At 34.5% G+C, this 15,395-nt stretch overlaps 3 protein-coding genes across 3 annotated transcripts; all 3 read right to left on the bottom strand.

Annotated features, from left to right (window-relative positions):
• Positions 1–3,320: 3,320 nt before the first annotated feature.
• Positions 3,321–3,899, bottom strand: LOC132903121 (uncharacterized). Its single transcript, XM_060950481.1, has one exon. The coding sequence runs from the start codon at positions 3,897–3,899 to the stop codon at positions 3,321–3,323; it is 579 nt and encodes a 192-aa protein (XP_060806464.1).
• A 3,700-nt stretch (positions 3,900–7,599) lies between these two features.
• On the bottom strand, positions 7,600–14,899 carry LOC132903074 (uncharacterized). The gene is made up of 2 exons (XM_060950393.1): positions 14,350–14,899; positions 7,600–11,216 (listed from the first exon to the last, which is right to left on the bottom strand). Exon 2 carries the CDS (start codon positions 10,202–10,204, stop codon positions 8,318–8,320), a length of 1,887 nt encoding a protein of 628 aa, XP_060806376.1. The 5' UTR covers positions 10,205–11,216; positions 14,350–14,899; the 3' UTR covers positions 7,600–8,317.
• Positions 11,986–14,071, bottom strand: LOC106135830 (piggyBac transposable element-derived protein 4-like). Its single transcript, XM_013336215.2, has 2 exons — positions 13,548–14,071; positions 11,986–13,415 (listed from the first exon to the last, which is right to left on the bottom strand). Exons 1-2 carry the CDS (start codon positions 13,864–13,866, stop codon positions 11,986–11,988), a joined length of 1,749 nt encoding a protein of 582 aa, XP_013191669.2. The 5' UTR covers positions 13,867–14,071.
• Positions 14,900–15,395: the final 496 nt, after the last annotated feature.

The following is a 15,395-nucleotide window of genomic DNA, read 5'->3' as shown; positions in this document are numbered from 1 at the left end:
ATACAGAATGGAAGACAGTTAGAGTAACAGGTTTTCGGTTTCGTCGTAATTTAATGAATGTAGAAATTTTTGCACACGTTTTTTGCAAACAAATTTTGAGCATGAGTAAATATTGCTTTCTTTGTTTAATTTATTATAAAGTTTTGCGCCTAATACACTGAAGTTTCTGGCTGCTGTTGATGTTCTGTGTTGTGGTATTATGCAAACCTTATACTGAAGATGTCGTCGTCGGTTAGCGTTGAGGTTTGGGTCAAACTTTAGCAGAGAGTGTTTTTTAAGTACCGTCTGTAACACAAAGAGCTGCCTCACTGCCAACACTTTTACGTCGGTGTAAAGCTGAGAGGTTGGGTAACGGTATGGTTTACGTGTCATCACTTTAAGGACAGCCCTCTGTGCCCTTTCCAATGGCAGTAAGTTTGTTTTTGCTGCTGACCCCCAGACCCGAACACCATACATTAGAATAGACTGACATAGGGCAAAATAGGTATTTTTCAGTGTATCAGAATCCGCCACGTTTCTAAGATTTTTAAAGACAAATATCATTTTCCGCACGCGAGAAATAAGCGACTTAATTTGTAGTAGCCATTTTAATTTTTGGTCTAGAATAATACCAAGATATTTGACGTTAGTTACTTGGGGGATAACTGAACAAGTGCAATTCGGGGTCAGGTTTTGGCATATATGGGCTTTGATTACAAAATTGTGATGTGAAGGAAGAGTTGTCGAATTAAGTCCAAATGGCAAACAATTAGTTTTTGATAAATTAAGCGAGAGTAGGTTATCAGATAACCAAGACATAACAACGGCCAAGGCTGATTCTGCATGTATTTGGGCTTCTTCCCATGAGCGACCGGATACTAATAAAGCTGTGTCATCAGCATAAGTATATATGTTACAAAAAGGAATTGTTAGTTTGCACAAATCATTGATATATATAATGAAAAGTGTGGGGCCAAGGACACTTCCCTGCGGGACTCCAGTTGTTATGTACTCCTCTTCACTTGTGTATTCTTCAATTTTTACTTTTTGTGTCCGATTAGACAGGTAACTTCTAAAAAGATCCAAAGCCACACCACGAATACCGACAGCCTCCAACTTTAAAAGAAGTTTGGGGATAGAGACGGTGTCGAAGGCTTTTGATAGATCTAGGAATAATCCTAGTCCTTTTCTCTGTTTTTCAAAGCAGTCAACTATGTCATCAACCAGTGCAGATACTGCATCCTCCGTCGATCTACCCGCTCTGAAACCATACTGATTATTTGAGATTATATTATTAGCATTAAGGTATCTGAGTAGCCGAGAATTAATAATTTTTTCCAATAATTTTGACATTGCAGTAAGCACAGATATCGGACGATAGTTGGTGACATCGTCTCCATCACCACCCTTATAAATTGGATGAATGATGGCTTTCTTAAATGCATCTGGGAAAACTCCACTTGTGAGTGATAGTTGAAAGATATGTCTTAGTAATGGGACAAAAATTTCACGTGATGATTGCAGAATACGGGATGAAATGTTGTCCCACCCAGTAGCGCAGTCTCTTCTTAAATTCATTATGTGGTCATTAATTTCGTCATTAGTGACATTAAAAAGAGCAAAGGAGTTTCGAGGGGATGAAACTGGTGCTGTGGGAGGTACAAATGAAGTTTTATTAGTTTGCCCTATTGTATTAGCTAAGTTTCTCCCAACATTTACAAAGTAGTTATTAACCTCATTCACAGATTTGGTAGGATCATGTGTAGACTTTAGGAGGGCTTTAGAACTAACGCGTGATGGTGCAATATTTGTGATTTCTTTGATCGCCTTCCATTTTAATTTGGGATCATTTTTCGTCCTCATTAGAGCCTGCCTATTGTATTCTTTCTTCAATTTCTTCAAAAGTTTATTGATATAATTTCTGTATCTTGAATAAGTAATCGCAAGCGTGACGTTATTGTGTTGTTTTTTTAATTGTTTATGCATTCGGTCTCGATTTCGTATGCAGCGTAGAAGGCCTGGAGTAATCCAAGGCTTCAGATTTCTCTTACTACGGGGGGGTGTGTACCTAACGGTGTTTTTGTTTATTATATCACTGACTGATGAAACCAAAAGATCTGTAGCAGAATTTACGTTTTGATGCTGTTTTATTTGCGAAAAATCAAAAGAAGCTAGGTCAATTTTTATTTGTTCATAGTTTATTTTAGTACGTGTTATGGATTTAACAGATTTTTCTCGTGTCAACTGAAGCGACAGCAATGTTGGATAGTGATCGGTGATAGAAGATTCGAGAACTATTGCAGTGGAATTTTTATCAGTTTTTAATAAAATATGATCAATACATTTTTGCAGTCGAGTGGGATAGGTATACGTCGGAAGCAAACCGTGTGCTGCCATCAGGTTGAGGTAATTGTCAGAACGGTTATCGCTGTCACAAGTGTGTATATCTATATTAAGATCTCCCATTAAACCAACTGTTTTATAGGATTTTAGGGTCAATAGAAGATCATTGATAGAATTTAAGAATATGTCTGTGTTTTTATATGATGGTGATCTATAAACAGCTATGAAAGCGAACTCCGTTCCAAGTGTACAAACTAGACAATCAGCTTCCTTTATAATTTTAGGTTCGAAGACATTACAATCCAAGGTGTTTCTAATGTATATAACGACGCCTGCATTTTGATTGCCATCATCTATCGTTTGATATGATGTAAAGTTATTCAATTTAGGGAGATATGGCGTAACTGATAACCAACATTCTGTTAAGATAATAATATCACATTGTATGTTTAAAGTTGAAAGAAGTGTTTGGAATTGGTCAAAGTTGCAGTTTATGCTACAAATATTCAAATGAATAACAGTCAGAGATTTTTTATTACAATTTATATATTTGAAACATTGATCCGGTGCACATAAATAACTTTGTGATACATTAAGCGCCTCCAACTCATTGAAATAAGAGCTGATATCTGTCATATTATTTTTAATAATAAATTTATTGTATTATTATTTTTTAAATAGAGTTGGAATTGCGCACTGTACCACAAAAAGAAGGTCATTAAGTATAGACAATTATGCTTATCAAGATACGTATTCATATTTTGTGTTGTGTATAACGAATTAAGTGTAAGTGTTATAATATATGTATATGGTTTGTGTGATATAAGTGATGTATGTAGATTATATAATATGAAACTTTTATATTCCCAGCAAATGTTATTAAACAGATAAATTTGTAAATAAGGATAGGCTAAGTAAATGCAAAAACACATATTGTAAGAAATTTTCATAATAAAAGGCTCAAACAATATAGACAAATGGTTTGTACTGACATATAGTCATTGTTTTGTTAGGAGAGAGTTCAGCGTGATTTCAGAGTCTACGCGAATCGCTTTCGATTGCTCATCCTTCTTCATGTAAATATTTCCGTTTCCGGTCCAGCAAAACTTGTAATTGTTGGCTTTAGCGTATTCTCGGGCCTCGTAGAACAGCTTCCTGTTGCTTCCTGCAAGGTACTCGGATATGTATATGGGGGTGGGGTCCCCTGCAAGGCCAATATTGGAAGTGTTGAGTCGTTGGTCTCCACTGTGATCTTTATTATATTTGCGTGCCGCTGCCAAAACTTTATTCTTCAGGTGAACAGATTGAAATTCGGCAACGATTATTTTATTCTTTCCTATGCGGTAAGTGTCACGTATATCCGAGGGTTGGATTTCCACATGTAGTGCTTGTCCTATATTTTGTAGGTGGGCCGTCAGGTCCGTAAACGATTCTTCCTGGACCGCTGGAACATTTCGTATTTCAACATTGGATGGACGAGAAGTCTGCTGCATGTTCTCTATTTTCTTCTCTAGGCTGACTATGTAGTTTTGTTGATCAAAGCGCTCTTTTTCAAGAAGCTGTATTCTTTTCAACATATTTTCATTACTATTTTTTAGGCTTTCCAAGGTATTTTCAATTTGCACGTTAGATTTTTGGATTTTAATATTTTGTTTTTTGATCTCAGCGACCTCTTCTATTAGTTTATTCATCATTTTTTGTTGATTAATAGATGATGTGTGGAGTGCCTCCATCATTTCCCTCAAATCACTGCTAAATTGATTCACTTGGGTAGGTGATGAGGAGCCCTGACGCGGCCTTTTATGTCGTGTGATAATATTGTGAAGGAGGTCCTCAGAACTTATTTCGGTGCGAGGGATTGACAAATCAGTGTCTGATTTTGACATATTTGGTGTTGTTGGTGGAGTACGCTTTAATGGCATGGAAAAGCTTTATTTTCGGGAATCGTTAGTATCACCCGCTTTACGGCGCCGTAGTCAAATGAAAAAGATAGGCTGACAAATAGTAGAAAATGAAAATGCGTAGGCACACAGCTGATTCACCTTTCTGGACTGGATAGATATAAGTTGCAAGTAATCCTTTTGTTGTAATTATTATTTTGCTTCGAAACTCTGGCCAGGCTATAAATTATTAAACTTTTTGTTATTACTTAGCTATAATAGGCAACAGTATTATTATTGTGATATAATGAACAGGTTTATAATTATTTGGTATGATTTCTTCTGTGATATAATCGCAAGCGGCGGTAGCTTAATTTTAAATCATTCACTTGCACTGTTTCACTTCACTTAACTTAGAATAGCATAGGTGCGAGAAGGAGCTACAGAGTGTCCACTTCTTTGTAAATGTAGAAACCATTCGTGCGAGACACTGAGCGCCCGGGTTAAGCGCCGTAGGCCGGAGGTCTTGTGGATTGGTCTTGTTGGTACGTCTGCGTCCAGCGACCGTAGACACGGTGACACGGTGTTAAGGGTCGTAAGAGTGAGGTCTAGATCACTGGTTTTGCTCGGAATGGCTCATAGAAACGTGCGCATGCGGTGGCTGCGAGAACCGTACTCCAATATGCCATCTAAAACGCAACTAAAAAATTACCTAGCCAAAATTCGTGAAAAAAAGTACGGACCATCTACCATTAGCTTAGGAGAACTAAAAGCGTGGCTTATGTCGCATTCAGATATGCCTGAAAATGATTATACTGCCTTTGTGATTTCCTTCGATTTTTGATGAACAAAAGGGAGTATTTTATACCATTTGGTATATAAAAATAAATAATAGTTTAAAAAAAACTAAAAATTTACGCTTTTATTGCTAATCAAACTAAAAAATAGAAAATAAAAATTAATGACAAAGGAATTCAGTAGTAGCAAGTCGAACAATCAGTTATAGTCAGTTGTAGTAGTAATTACCTCGGATTAAAATTATAACAAAATTAAATTTATAAACAAAACAATTTAAATCAGAGTAAAAAGCGTGGGGTGCCTGATGTAGTAAATATTAAAATCATTCTATTAGCATATATTTATGACAAGAGAGTTATGAAAATGAAGTAAAATGCACCCCACGCTTTTTACTCTGATTTAAATTGTTTTGTTTATAAATTTAATTTTGTTATAATTTTAATCCGAGGTAATTACTACTACAACTGACTATAACTGATTGTTCGACTTGCTACTACTGAATTCCTTTGTCATTAATTTTTATTTTCTATTTTTTAGTTTGATTAGCAATAAAAGCGTAAATTTTTAGTTTTTTTTAAACTATTATTTATTTTCTATTTTTTAGTTCGATTTGCAATAAAACGGGTAGTTTTTTAGTTTTTTTATACAATTATTTTTTGGAAGTTAACACTTCTGGTATAACTATCTTACTAGAAAAGACTTTCGCAACCATGCGCCCATCGCCGGAGGTTTTCACAACTAACTTTCTTAAAGTTATATGTGGCCTGATTGGATTAAATCTCATAATATTCTCATCATCATGATTCTTTTTAAGGCGATGGGCTTGCAACCTGTCACTATTTGAATCTCAATTCTATCTTAAAGCCAAATAGCTGAACGTGGCCTATCAGTCTTTACAAGACTGTTGGCTCTGTCTACCCCGCAAGGGATATAGACGTGATTATATGTATGTATGATGATTGTTAAACCCAGTTGAAAAGAATTTTATAGTGATAAATCACTGTTAATAATATTTTTGACTATCCAGCAAACGTAATAATTTTCGATTGTGGCCTTGCCAGGAATCAAACCACAAGATTAAGAGGCAGATTAATACAGGAACAAAAATATTTCAAACATACCTCCACTGCCTTTACAACCAGGAACGCAACAAAGTTTATCTGAAGACATCGTGGCACTTTTGTTGTAAAATCTGTCTTTCACAAAAACAAACACAAACTTGGGACTCCTATCTCAAATAATAAGGTACTTTTTACAGGAGTCCTATCTCAAAATATCTGCACAACACAGTAAACACAGTCAGAGTCCAATCTCAGATGATAAAATCACACGAATATCCGGAAGAACAAAGCTCGACTCAACGGAAGATTCCAAACTCCAAATAACGACAAGTTATCAGCACAAAACAAAGTGCAAATAGGTAAATACACAGGCACCGGTAAAAAACAACAGAAAGAAAGTTTACAGGTGTTCGAATCGAATTCAATCAAAACTTACTGCAAAACTTATTTGACATAAAAAACTGTCACTCATTTTCCAAACGAGTATTACAGTGTTGCTATTATAAATAGGCAAAAGGTACCTAATGTTAATTCAAGAATTGCATTAATATGTTAAATACGTATTAAATATCGCAAAGTTCTGTAGGTAGTAACTTTATTCTTGTATTATTGTAAATTTAGTTGTTCAATTTTCATTTATTACTTTTGTTTTATTACTTATATATTTTTTATTGTTTTAAAATATTCTACTAATTCTACTATGGTTTCTAATGGTAATTCTAAATGGAGCAATGCGATGAAATAAAGAAGCCTCAGGTTAATAGTAACATTATATGGAAATATATTACATATCTTTTTGACTCATTATACGTCAGAACTTCTTGGTTTCTTGTATGGAGATTACTGGCACTGGTGCTATCTCTGTCTCTCTTACTCTCATACGAAGGATCTAAAAATGAATTTATTAATCCTGGCAGTTTTAATAAGGATAATGAGAAACTCTTATCAAAATATTGCATTGTCATCGGTCCTTGATACGTGTGCAAAGTTCCAAGTTGATCAGACGTTTAAAAATCAGTGAAAATTAAGCTCAAAGATTCCGTTACATACATACTATACATACATACATACATACATACATACAACCCAAGCTAATAAAAGCGTAGTAAAAAACATTAAGTAAACTGCATTTAAATGAGTTATTATTTCGTAAAAAAAATCAAGAAAAATAATGACCTAACTTAAAATAAGTCAATATTTTACTACATATTCGAAAAAATAACCTGAACACTTTCTATATAAGTCACTATTTTATAAAACTTTCAATAAAAAGTGTAACACATTAGCAAGTAAGCCTCTTTAATACAACATATCTTACATAGCGTATTGACTTATTTTAAAATTTGTGGTAAGACGAATGTTATTATAATTGCATTTTAAAGGTAATCATTACATTATACATGCATTACATTATTATTTATTTTATATAGTACAGAATATTTTAAATTGATTGAGAAATTGTAAATAAAAATCTATTTTATCACGTATTTATTTATTAAGAAAAGTTTACAATTGTGTATTAATTGTAATACAAGGAAATGAAAGAAAATGAATAAGTATGTGACTAGGTATCAAATAAAATTACATTATTAGGTACCTACCTATAATGATAGTATTAAGTTTTGAGTATCATAAATTCTTCTTACAATAAAAATATTTGTTTTACATTATTTTAAAAAAGTAATGTTTAAACATTCGGCCATGACGGCCTCTGTGGCTCAGCGGTAGTACGCTTGTCTGTGACACCGGAGGTCCCGGGTTCGAATCCCGGTCAAGGCATGATGAGAAAAGAACTTTTTCTGATTGTCCTGGGTCTTGGATGTTTATCTATATAAGTATTTATTATAAAATATAGTATCGTTGAGTTAGTATCTCGTAACACAAGTTTCGAACTTACTTCGAGGCTAACTCAATCAGTGTAATTTGTCCCATATATATTTATTTATTTATTTATTTATATATTTATTCAGTATCAAAAATCTTTATAAAATCGTACCAAGTACACAAGTCTTAAAATAAATTCAAAATATCAGTCTTACTATGTGACAAGGCAGTAGGAACTTCTTATACGAAAACTAAAATAACAAAAAAACAGTATCAATAAATGTTTATCAAACTGTTATTATTTTTAATACTTAATACCTATTTAGCACAGCCCCGTTTACGACAGTCTTAAGAATTAAATTAATTTGTACTTGGGTATTAAGTTTTGTTTATAAAACCTTAAAACTTTATTGACATAAATTATATTCTAACTTATACCAAATCCTTGTAGTAACTAGCATAATAAGGCGGTATCACTTTCTTTATAATTAAGTTTTTTATGTCTCTCTTTTTGTTATCATTTAAATTGAATTTTTCCATATACGCCTTTCTGAGCACGATATCATTAATGACAGGTAGGGCTTTTCTCATCCGCACATCTACTTCACGATATTCCTCGTCTTTGTACGATGTTTTGAAGTAGAATTTGAATGGTTCATCTTTACGGAAGTCCAATATCTTAACGTCATTCCATACAATTGAATTCCTGTTTGTATCTTTGGTGAAATTCAAACCCCATTGACTTTGTAAATCTTTAACATCTACAAAATCATCAAATGTCAAAGTCTGTACTTCAAATTTCTTACCAGTTTTTTTAGCGCTTTTTATCAGAGGAATATATTGAATCGGAGTGTAAATTGTGTCTGCTTTGAGATACTTTTGTATTTCTTTTTCGATTAAGCTATGGGCATTGTCGTTTTCATTTTGTGTATGACCCTTGATTAAATATTTGTGACGTATAGAGTTGATGTTTTCAAATTGTGTCAACGCATACATGTACAACGTTGTAATATATTTGTTTTTGTTCTGACTAAATGTATTGTCAGAGTAAAAAATTACGTCCACAGACTTGCTTGTGCTCCGTTCGTTTACCAACCGTAAGAAATTTAGAACACACGTTGCGATTTCGATGGAACCTTTTTGGCCTTGTGTTTCATCCCAAAAGTAACTGTATACATTCGTGTATGCTTTGTTGCTATCCTCTTCAGTAGGATTCTTTTTGGCTAATTCTGCAATGGTGAAATTGTAACAGTTCATTTTTGTTTTGTAATATAAACTACTTGATTTCCCTTGCGGTACCTGTAATATAGCTTCCAGGTCGTAGACCGCAACAATTTTATTTTCGTTTATAGCGTATCGATCTTCCTTTTTTTCTTTCCTTGATAAGTCCTTCTCTTCTATATGTCTGTCATACTCTTGTTTCAAGTCCTCGTTGTTCGGTGTTAATTTATAATCTCTACATAAGTCGCACAGATCCTTTTTAGGTTGGTGTATTTTTATACCGGTGTCCTTAAAAATTTCATAGAAATTGCAAAACTTGCCTGACGAACGTCCATTCTTTTGTTGCAGCTCCACGAAATCCTGATAAATTTCGGTCAATGTTCTGCCGGGAGAAATATATTCACATGATGTTGCTCTAGTATAATGGGACTCAACCCGAGGAATCGGAGCTATGAAACTCTTAATGTCGCGTACTAAAGTAGAATCGATCTTTCTATGGTTTCCATGTTTTCCACGTTTGTCTTCACTTAGAAAGTTATGTTCGTCACATTTTTCTTTAACCGTACGTATCATTCTGTCTGTTATATCAAATGTATTAATGAAAAAAGTTTTGCAAACCCTTTCTTTTGTGTTACTACGGTTCAGATAAAAAGCATAGTTTGACTTTCTAAGATTCTCATTCTTGCTGTATTTATACTTAGGCTTGATTTCGACCATACAACTTTTAATATATGCTCTCTGTATATTTATATCTCTTAAATCCCAATATTTATCAAAATATGTTTTCCTTTCTTGTTCAGTAAATTTACTAAAACACTTCAAACGGCATTTTTCATTGCATGGTGGTTTGACCTTACGTGCATCAACTGTTTTCTTAGTTCTGACCGATAAATATGATTGACCAGTATTTCTTAAACGTTTTGCAGTATTGAATTTCCAAGATTCAGGTTCACGTTTGCGTTTTCTAGTTTTACGAATTGGTGAAATTGAACTATCAGCGCTATTTTCAGATGATGTTCCAGAGCTTGATGTTCCAGAGCTTGAAGACGACGAAAGAGATAACAAGGATGGCGCCGGTCGACTATCTATATCTACCATTCCTGTAATGTATGATAAGTGGGATCTAAATCACTAAGATCAGGATCACTTTCGTTGGAATTAATTGGAGATAGTTGGTAATGTTTGTCATTGGTTCTTAAGGTCTTTTGAGATGAATTGTTTGTTGGCTTTGTGCTAGTCGTATGTGAATCATTAGTGTCACTAGCGGATGAACCAGGCGAATTAAGTGAAAGAATCTTACTGAGTTTAATATTTCTAATGGAGACTAGTCTCGATAAATCAATTTTGCAGATCAATGAATTTCGCGGTGTTGTTGTTGTATTATTAATAGATGTAGTAGTCAAAGAGGTATGAGAAAGTTGGTATTCAGATTCAATTGCTAGTGGCGTCGCCGGGTCAGCAACCAGTGCAACAGGTACATGCGAAGGATCGCTTTCTATTTTATTTTCAGATGGCATTTTATCAGAATTTGATGGTGAGATTTGTGGCGAATGTTTTTGTACAGAAAGAGTGGCTTTTTCTGAAGTTGCAGTCGTATCTATGGCTTCTAGAGTTTCCATGTTAATATTAGTTTTGGGTAGTAAAATGTCGCTCATTATTACAATTCCAGTAGCAAGTGATTTCAATGAATTGACTTGAGGGCTCTCATCTATGGTACGGTATATCCTTGTAGTAATGGGAAATTTTAACATTTTTTTGCGAAGACTTTTCATTTATCTTACAGAAAACCTCGTCAGCAGCGGATGTAGACTGGAAAGTGTTATCTTCAAGTTCGACTATAGGTAAAATATCATCAGTAGCCTGAGTGTCCAGCGTAGAACCATCAAAACTCTCTTTGTTTGCAGGTAACGTTTCTGATGAACAAGCTGGTGATGGTGAGTTGAATACAAGCTTACGGCAAACTCTTCTCTTAGGTCCGATAAAAACCTTTTTTATAGCAGCACAGTCGTTGTCTTGTGATGAACTATCGACACGTTTACCTCTGCAGTTTATATTGAGGTTTTCAAATATCTGTTTCAGTCGTTGCTTTTCCATGATGACTTAGTAAGATCTGCAAAAAGTGGTAAGTACCTAAGTATTCTATAAGTAATTTAGCAGTAGTAGAGTAGGTAAGTCATACTGCAAATTCAATTAAAAGGTGACCTATTGTATGCTATCACACAGCTTTAACCAATAATTTAGTAATACAAAGACTAAACATCTAATACACCATTATAGTTAATGAACTTTTTAAAGAACAGAGACCGAATTCGATTTAAGAGTTATTTAATTTAGAATTTTTATAACGATATAGCCCTAACTTTAACACGTTAGCTGCCACCCCGGTCACCGGTGACCGGGCCCCTACCTAGATTTACGCGCCATAGCGGTCACCGGTGACCTCAAGGTAAACTTGTTTTTGGAACGAATTTGTGCGCCGTAGGACGCGTTTCTAATACAATTTCTGAACTGAAATGACCGGAGTGGCGCTGTAGAATACATCTTCGGCGTGGTTCCTGCCTAACTATTTTTTTTTTCGAAAATACTTCTGAAATTATGAACATGATAGTTTGTGATAAGTGAAAACCAACTTGTTTGTGCTTTTGTCACTTATCAAATAGTTCAATTTTTGTATTACACTTATCAAATAGATTATATAATATCATAATAGAAAATACCAATTCAATCTCAAATATTCTACACATACATTTGAGAATTATAAGGGTTGGAAATTTTGTTGAAGGGAAAATAAAACTACTTAAGCATATGAAAATCGCAGCGCAAACTATTTTATTTAAAAGTATCAATAAAAAATAAAATTAAAATGATGAATTAAAAACTTAAACATAGCGATGGAACTTATTAAAACAGGTCAAACAAAAGTATGGTTCATTTGGACACTCTTTGCAGTATGTTGCAACTTTCTTTGTTTTATTTTTGGCAACTTTATAACCAAGCATTGCAGTGTTTTTTTTGTAGCATACTGAACAGAAACGTCTTGTGTTTCTAACATTGCCCTCTCGCTTTTCCAATTGGTGCTTCAGTCGTTTTGGTCTTTCAGTATGTTCAAGTTTTTCATTATCCATTCCTGAATCTACCAGATACTCCACTAACTGCCTTCTGTACTCTACTATACTTTCATTCACTTTTTTATTTTCAGTGTACATGATCCATCCATTTACAACAGCTGTATTTAAAATAACTTCGATTCCTAATTTCTTGTACCATTTTACTGTTTTTCTTAATGGCGACGAATATGCAGTCATCTGGTCACTCATATCGACTGCTCCTTTTGCTTTATTGTAGGCTATTATCATTCTTGGTTTTCGAATCGTCCTGCCCTTTTTAATAACCTTAGAGAACCCTTTTGAGTGCTTTGTCGATAGCATCAACACATCCCGTTTGTCTTTCCATTTAAGTACACATATGCCACGTTCATTTTCCATTGCAATAGATTCACCTGGTTTTAATTTAGCCTCAACCACTGCTTTGGGCAAACCTTTCCTATTTTTCCTCAGGGTTCCGACCAAATGAGTATCCTTGTCAAGAAGTTGGTTTGCTAGCTCTAAACTAGTATACCAATTATCTGTTGCAACAGTATGTCCCAAACTTAATATGTGATCACATAAAGACATCACAACTTTTGTCGGTGAGGTATTTAGTATCTCATTATTTTTACCTGCATACAATTGCAATTTGCATGTATAGCCTGGTATTGTACATAGTTTAAAAAGTTTCATTCCATACTTGTGTCTTTTGCTCTTATTATATTGCCTAAAGATTATACGGCCTCTGAATGGGACCTGCGTTTCATCGACACATACGTCTTCCTTAGGCCCATAGTGTTTTTTAAAGTTCTCGTTTAATTTGTCGATGAGAGGTCGTATTTTACAAATTCTATCTTTAGTATCAGCTGTTTCGTTATTTGTAAAGTGCAAATTCTGCAATAATATTTCAAATCTGTTTCGGCTCATGACAGTTGGAGGAAAATGTTGCCTGTAAACACGGTCTGTACTCCAATAAAGACTGATTTTTGGTAACTTCACAAGACCCATGTACAATATTAAGCCAAAGAATCTTTTTACTTCATCTTTTGTAGTTGGTTTCCACTTATGCGAGCGTGACGAAGGTTTTACACTTCTTTGTCGTTGTTCTGCAAACAAATTCGTTTGAACTGCGATTTCTTCAAAGATATCATCTGGTACCATAAGGCTGAAATATTGGCCTTGGGCTGCATTTCGCAGTTGACTAGCATATGGTTCCTTCATTCCTATAAAATAATAGAAAATTATATGTACATTTCATTTGACTGTAATGATATATTAATTTGTTAATGATATCGAATATATTCGTAACAAATTAATATAATATTTCCGTTTTCAAGTTTGAAAAAAACCATTACCTGTTGGCTCTGTAAAGGCGATAACAGATGGTTGGTGCCCCTTTGGCTCAACCCATTTTTGTGATGTACTTCCACTCAAACTAGGTATGTTTTCTGTAACGAACTTTTCCACGGGATCGCATTCTGACTCAGAATCACTTGTAATAAAAATACGTCTGCGCTTTCTCGGAACATGAATAACCTCTTCGCTATCTGTATCTTGTCTTTCATTCAAATCCCAATCCCGTCTTATCTTTTCAAAAATACTAGCTTCAAGTAAATCGATGTCACGTAAATCTTCTTGGGTAAAATCTTCCAAATCTGAAGTTTCAATATCCATATTTCACAAGTATTGGGTATAACGAAATAACGAAAGAAAACTGACAATATAAACCTTATCTAAAGCGACGTGCGCGCACCTCCAGTGTAGGCAAACGACTGCGGGGAGCGGGTGACCGGGGTTGCGGACACTCCGGCGCCTTCGTAACGGTTTTTAATATTTTCGCTTAATAGCGCCAAGCAGGTCACCGGTGACCTCGTCAGGTTTTTCGAAAATATTTTGAAAACTATCGAACCGATTTCACATTAAATAAGATATACATTCATATCTTAATATTCCGCGCCAAATTACATTAAAAAGATTTTTTAAAAATAATTTCTTCTATGTCTAACGTGTTAAAATGGTCACTTAACCTACAGCCCATTTTAATAAAATATAGACTTAATACAAAATTCACTAACCAAAACACAAAGAGATTTAATAAAACAAAGACTTATTACAAAGTCGGTCGTTATTGTATCAAAACATAATCAATAAACTTACCTATACTTTTAGTGAAACAGCGACGAATCTCGAAATCGGCCGCGATTCGACACCACCGACGCGCGCGGCTGCCGACGCAAGATTGAATCAGTCGATGTTCGACGAACGAAGTAGGAGCGAGGGGAGGGAGATACAACGACTCAATCTATTTTGTACCTTATAATCTAAGGAATAAGGGCGTTTTTTTTAAAGGAGGTTATGAAGTTTGCTCTATTAGGTCATTATTTCACAAAAACTCAATTTTTCGAAATTTCGAGATGGGTCGATATTTTATTAAGAGTGCGATATTAGGTCACGGCCGCCATGACAGTTAAGCGAAATGCTCGCTTCCCATTGGTTCAAATTAAAAGTGGCGTCTTTGCATCTGACAAGAACACCATACAGGCGCTTTTGAATCCAAGCGATGAGTTTCACTGCATTTTAGTACGGCAAAGAGGCGTTCGAGCTTATAACAGATTTTACAAGGTTATTCCGTTTTAACGTTCCTTTTCACAAGGAAAAAATTATAAATTTTTTTCATTTTGCGTAAAGAGGCGCTTTACGGACGATATCTTAATCAGTTGTGTTTCACTTTTAGTCTTATTGTAGAATGTTATAATAGTTGGTTTCTGCTGACTCCCTGTTTCAAGGTCTATTTCTTTGTCATGATGCAATGACGACATCATATACACCATTTTACGTGGCTTTGGTACGTAGGATAAAATTGTAATATCTTTCTGAAATCCAAATTTTGTAGAATTCACTTCACGTTTTATTTTGAATACAGGTGGAATACAAGTTTTATTGGCCCGTAAAGTTCCGACTACAGTCAGTTTATGATCTTTCAATAAATGATTAGTGCTCTCGTAACTTGTAAAAAAATTATCCATAGTAATATTTCATGAAGTTTGCGGAACACACTGTACCAGTCGATCAACTACATCGTAGGGTTTATTGCATAAGGACTATTCTCAGGTTGCTTGCCGCAATATATTTCCATATTTAGAGTGTAATAGGTCTTGTTGTCCACCAAAGCATACATTTTTATGCCATATTTTGCTGGTTTG

This window comes from Amyelois transitella, chromosome 21 (assembly GCF_032362555.1).
Source record: "Amyelois transitella isolate CPQ chromosome 21, ilAmyTran1.1, whole genome shotgun sequence".
In the NCBI taxonomy this organism is placed as follows: domain Eukaryota; kingdom Metazoa; phylum Arthropoda; class Insecta; order Lepidoptera; family Pyralidae; genus Amyelois; species Amyelois transitella.
The sequence above is the reverse complement of the archived record's forward strand: the minus strand, read 5'-3'. Positions and strand labels throughout refer to the sequence as shown.

Coding starts and splice junctions, on each gene's coding strand:
- LOC132903121 (XM_060950481.1), bottom strand. CDS start 3,899: ATGTTGAAAAGAATACAGCTTCTTGAAAAAGAGCGCTTTGATCAACAA.
- LOC132903074 (XM_060950393.1), bottom strand. CDS start 10,204: ATGGTAGATATAGATAGTCGACCGGCGCCATCCTTGTTATCTCTTTCG.
- LOC106135830 (XM_013336215.2), bottom strand. CDS start 13,866: ATGGATATTGAAACTTCAGATTTGGAAGATTTTACCCAAGAAGATTTA. Junction 13,416..13,547: donor CGCCTTTACAGAGCCAACAG/GTAATGGTTTTT, acceptor ATTATTTTATAG/GAATGAAGGAACCATATGCT.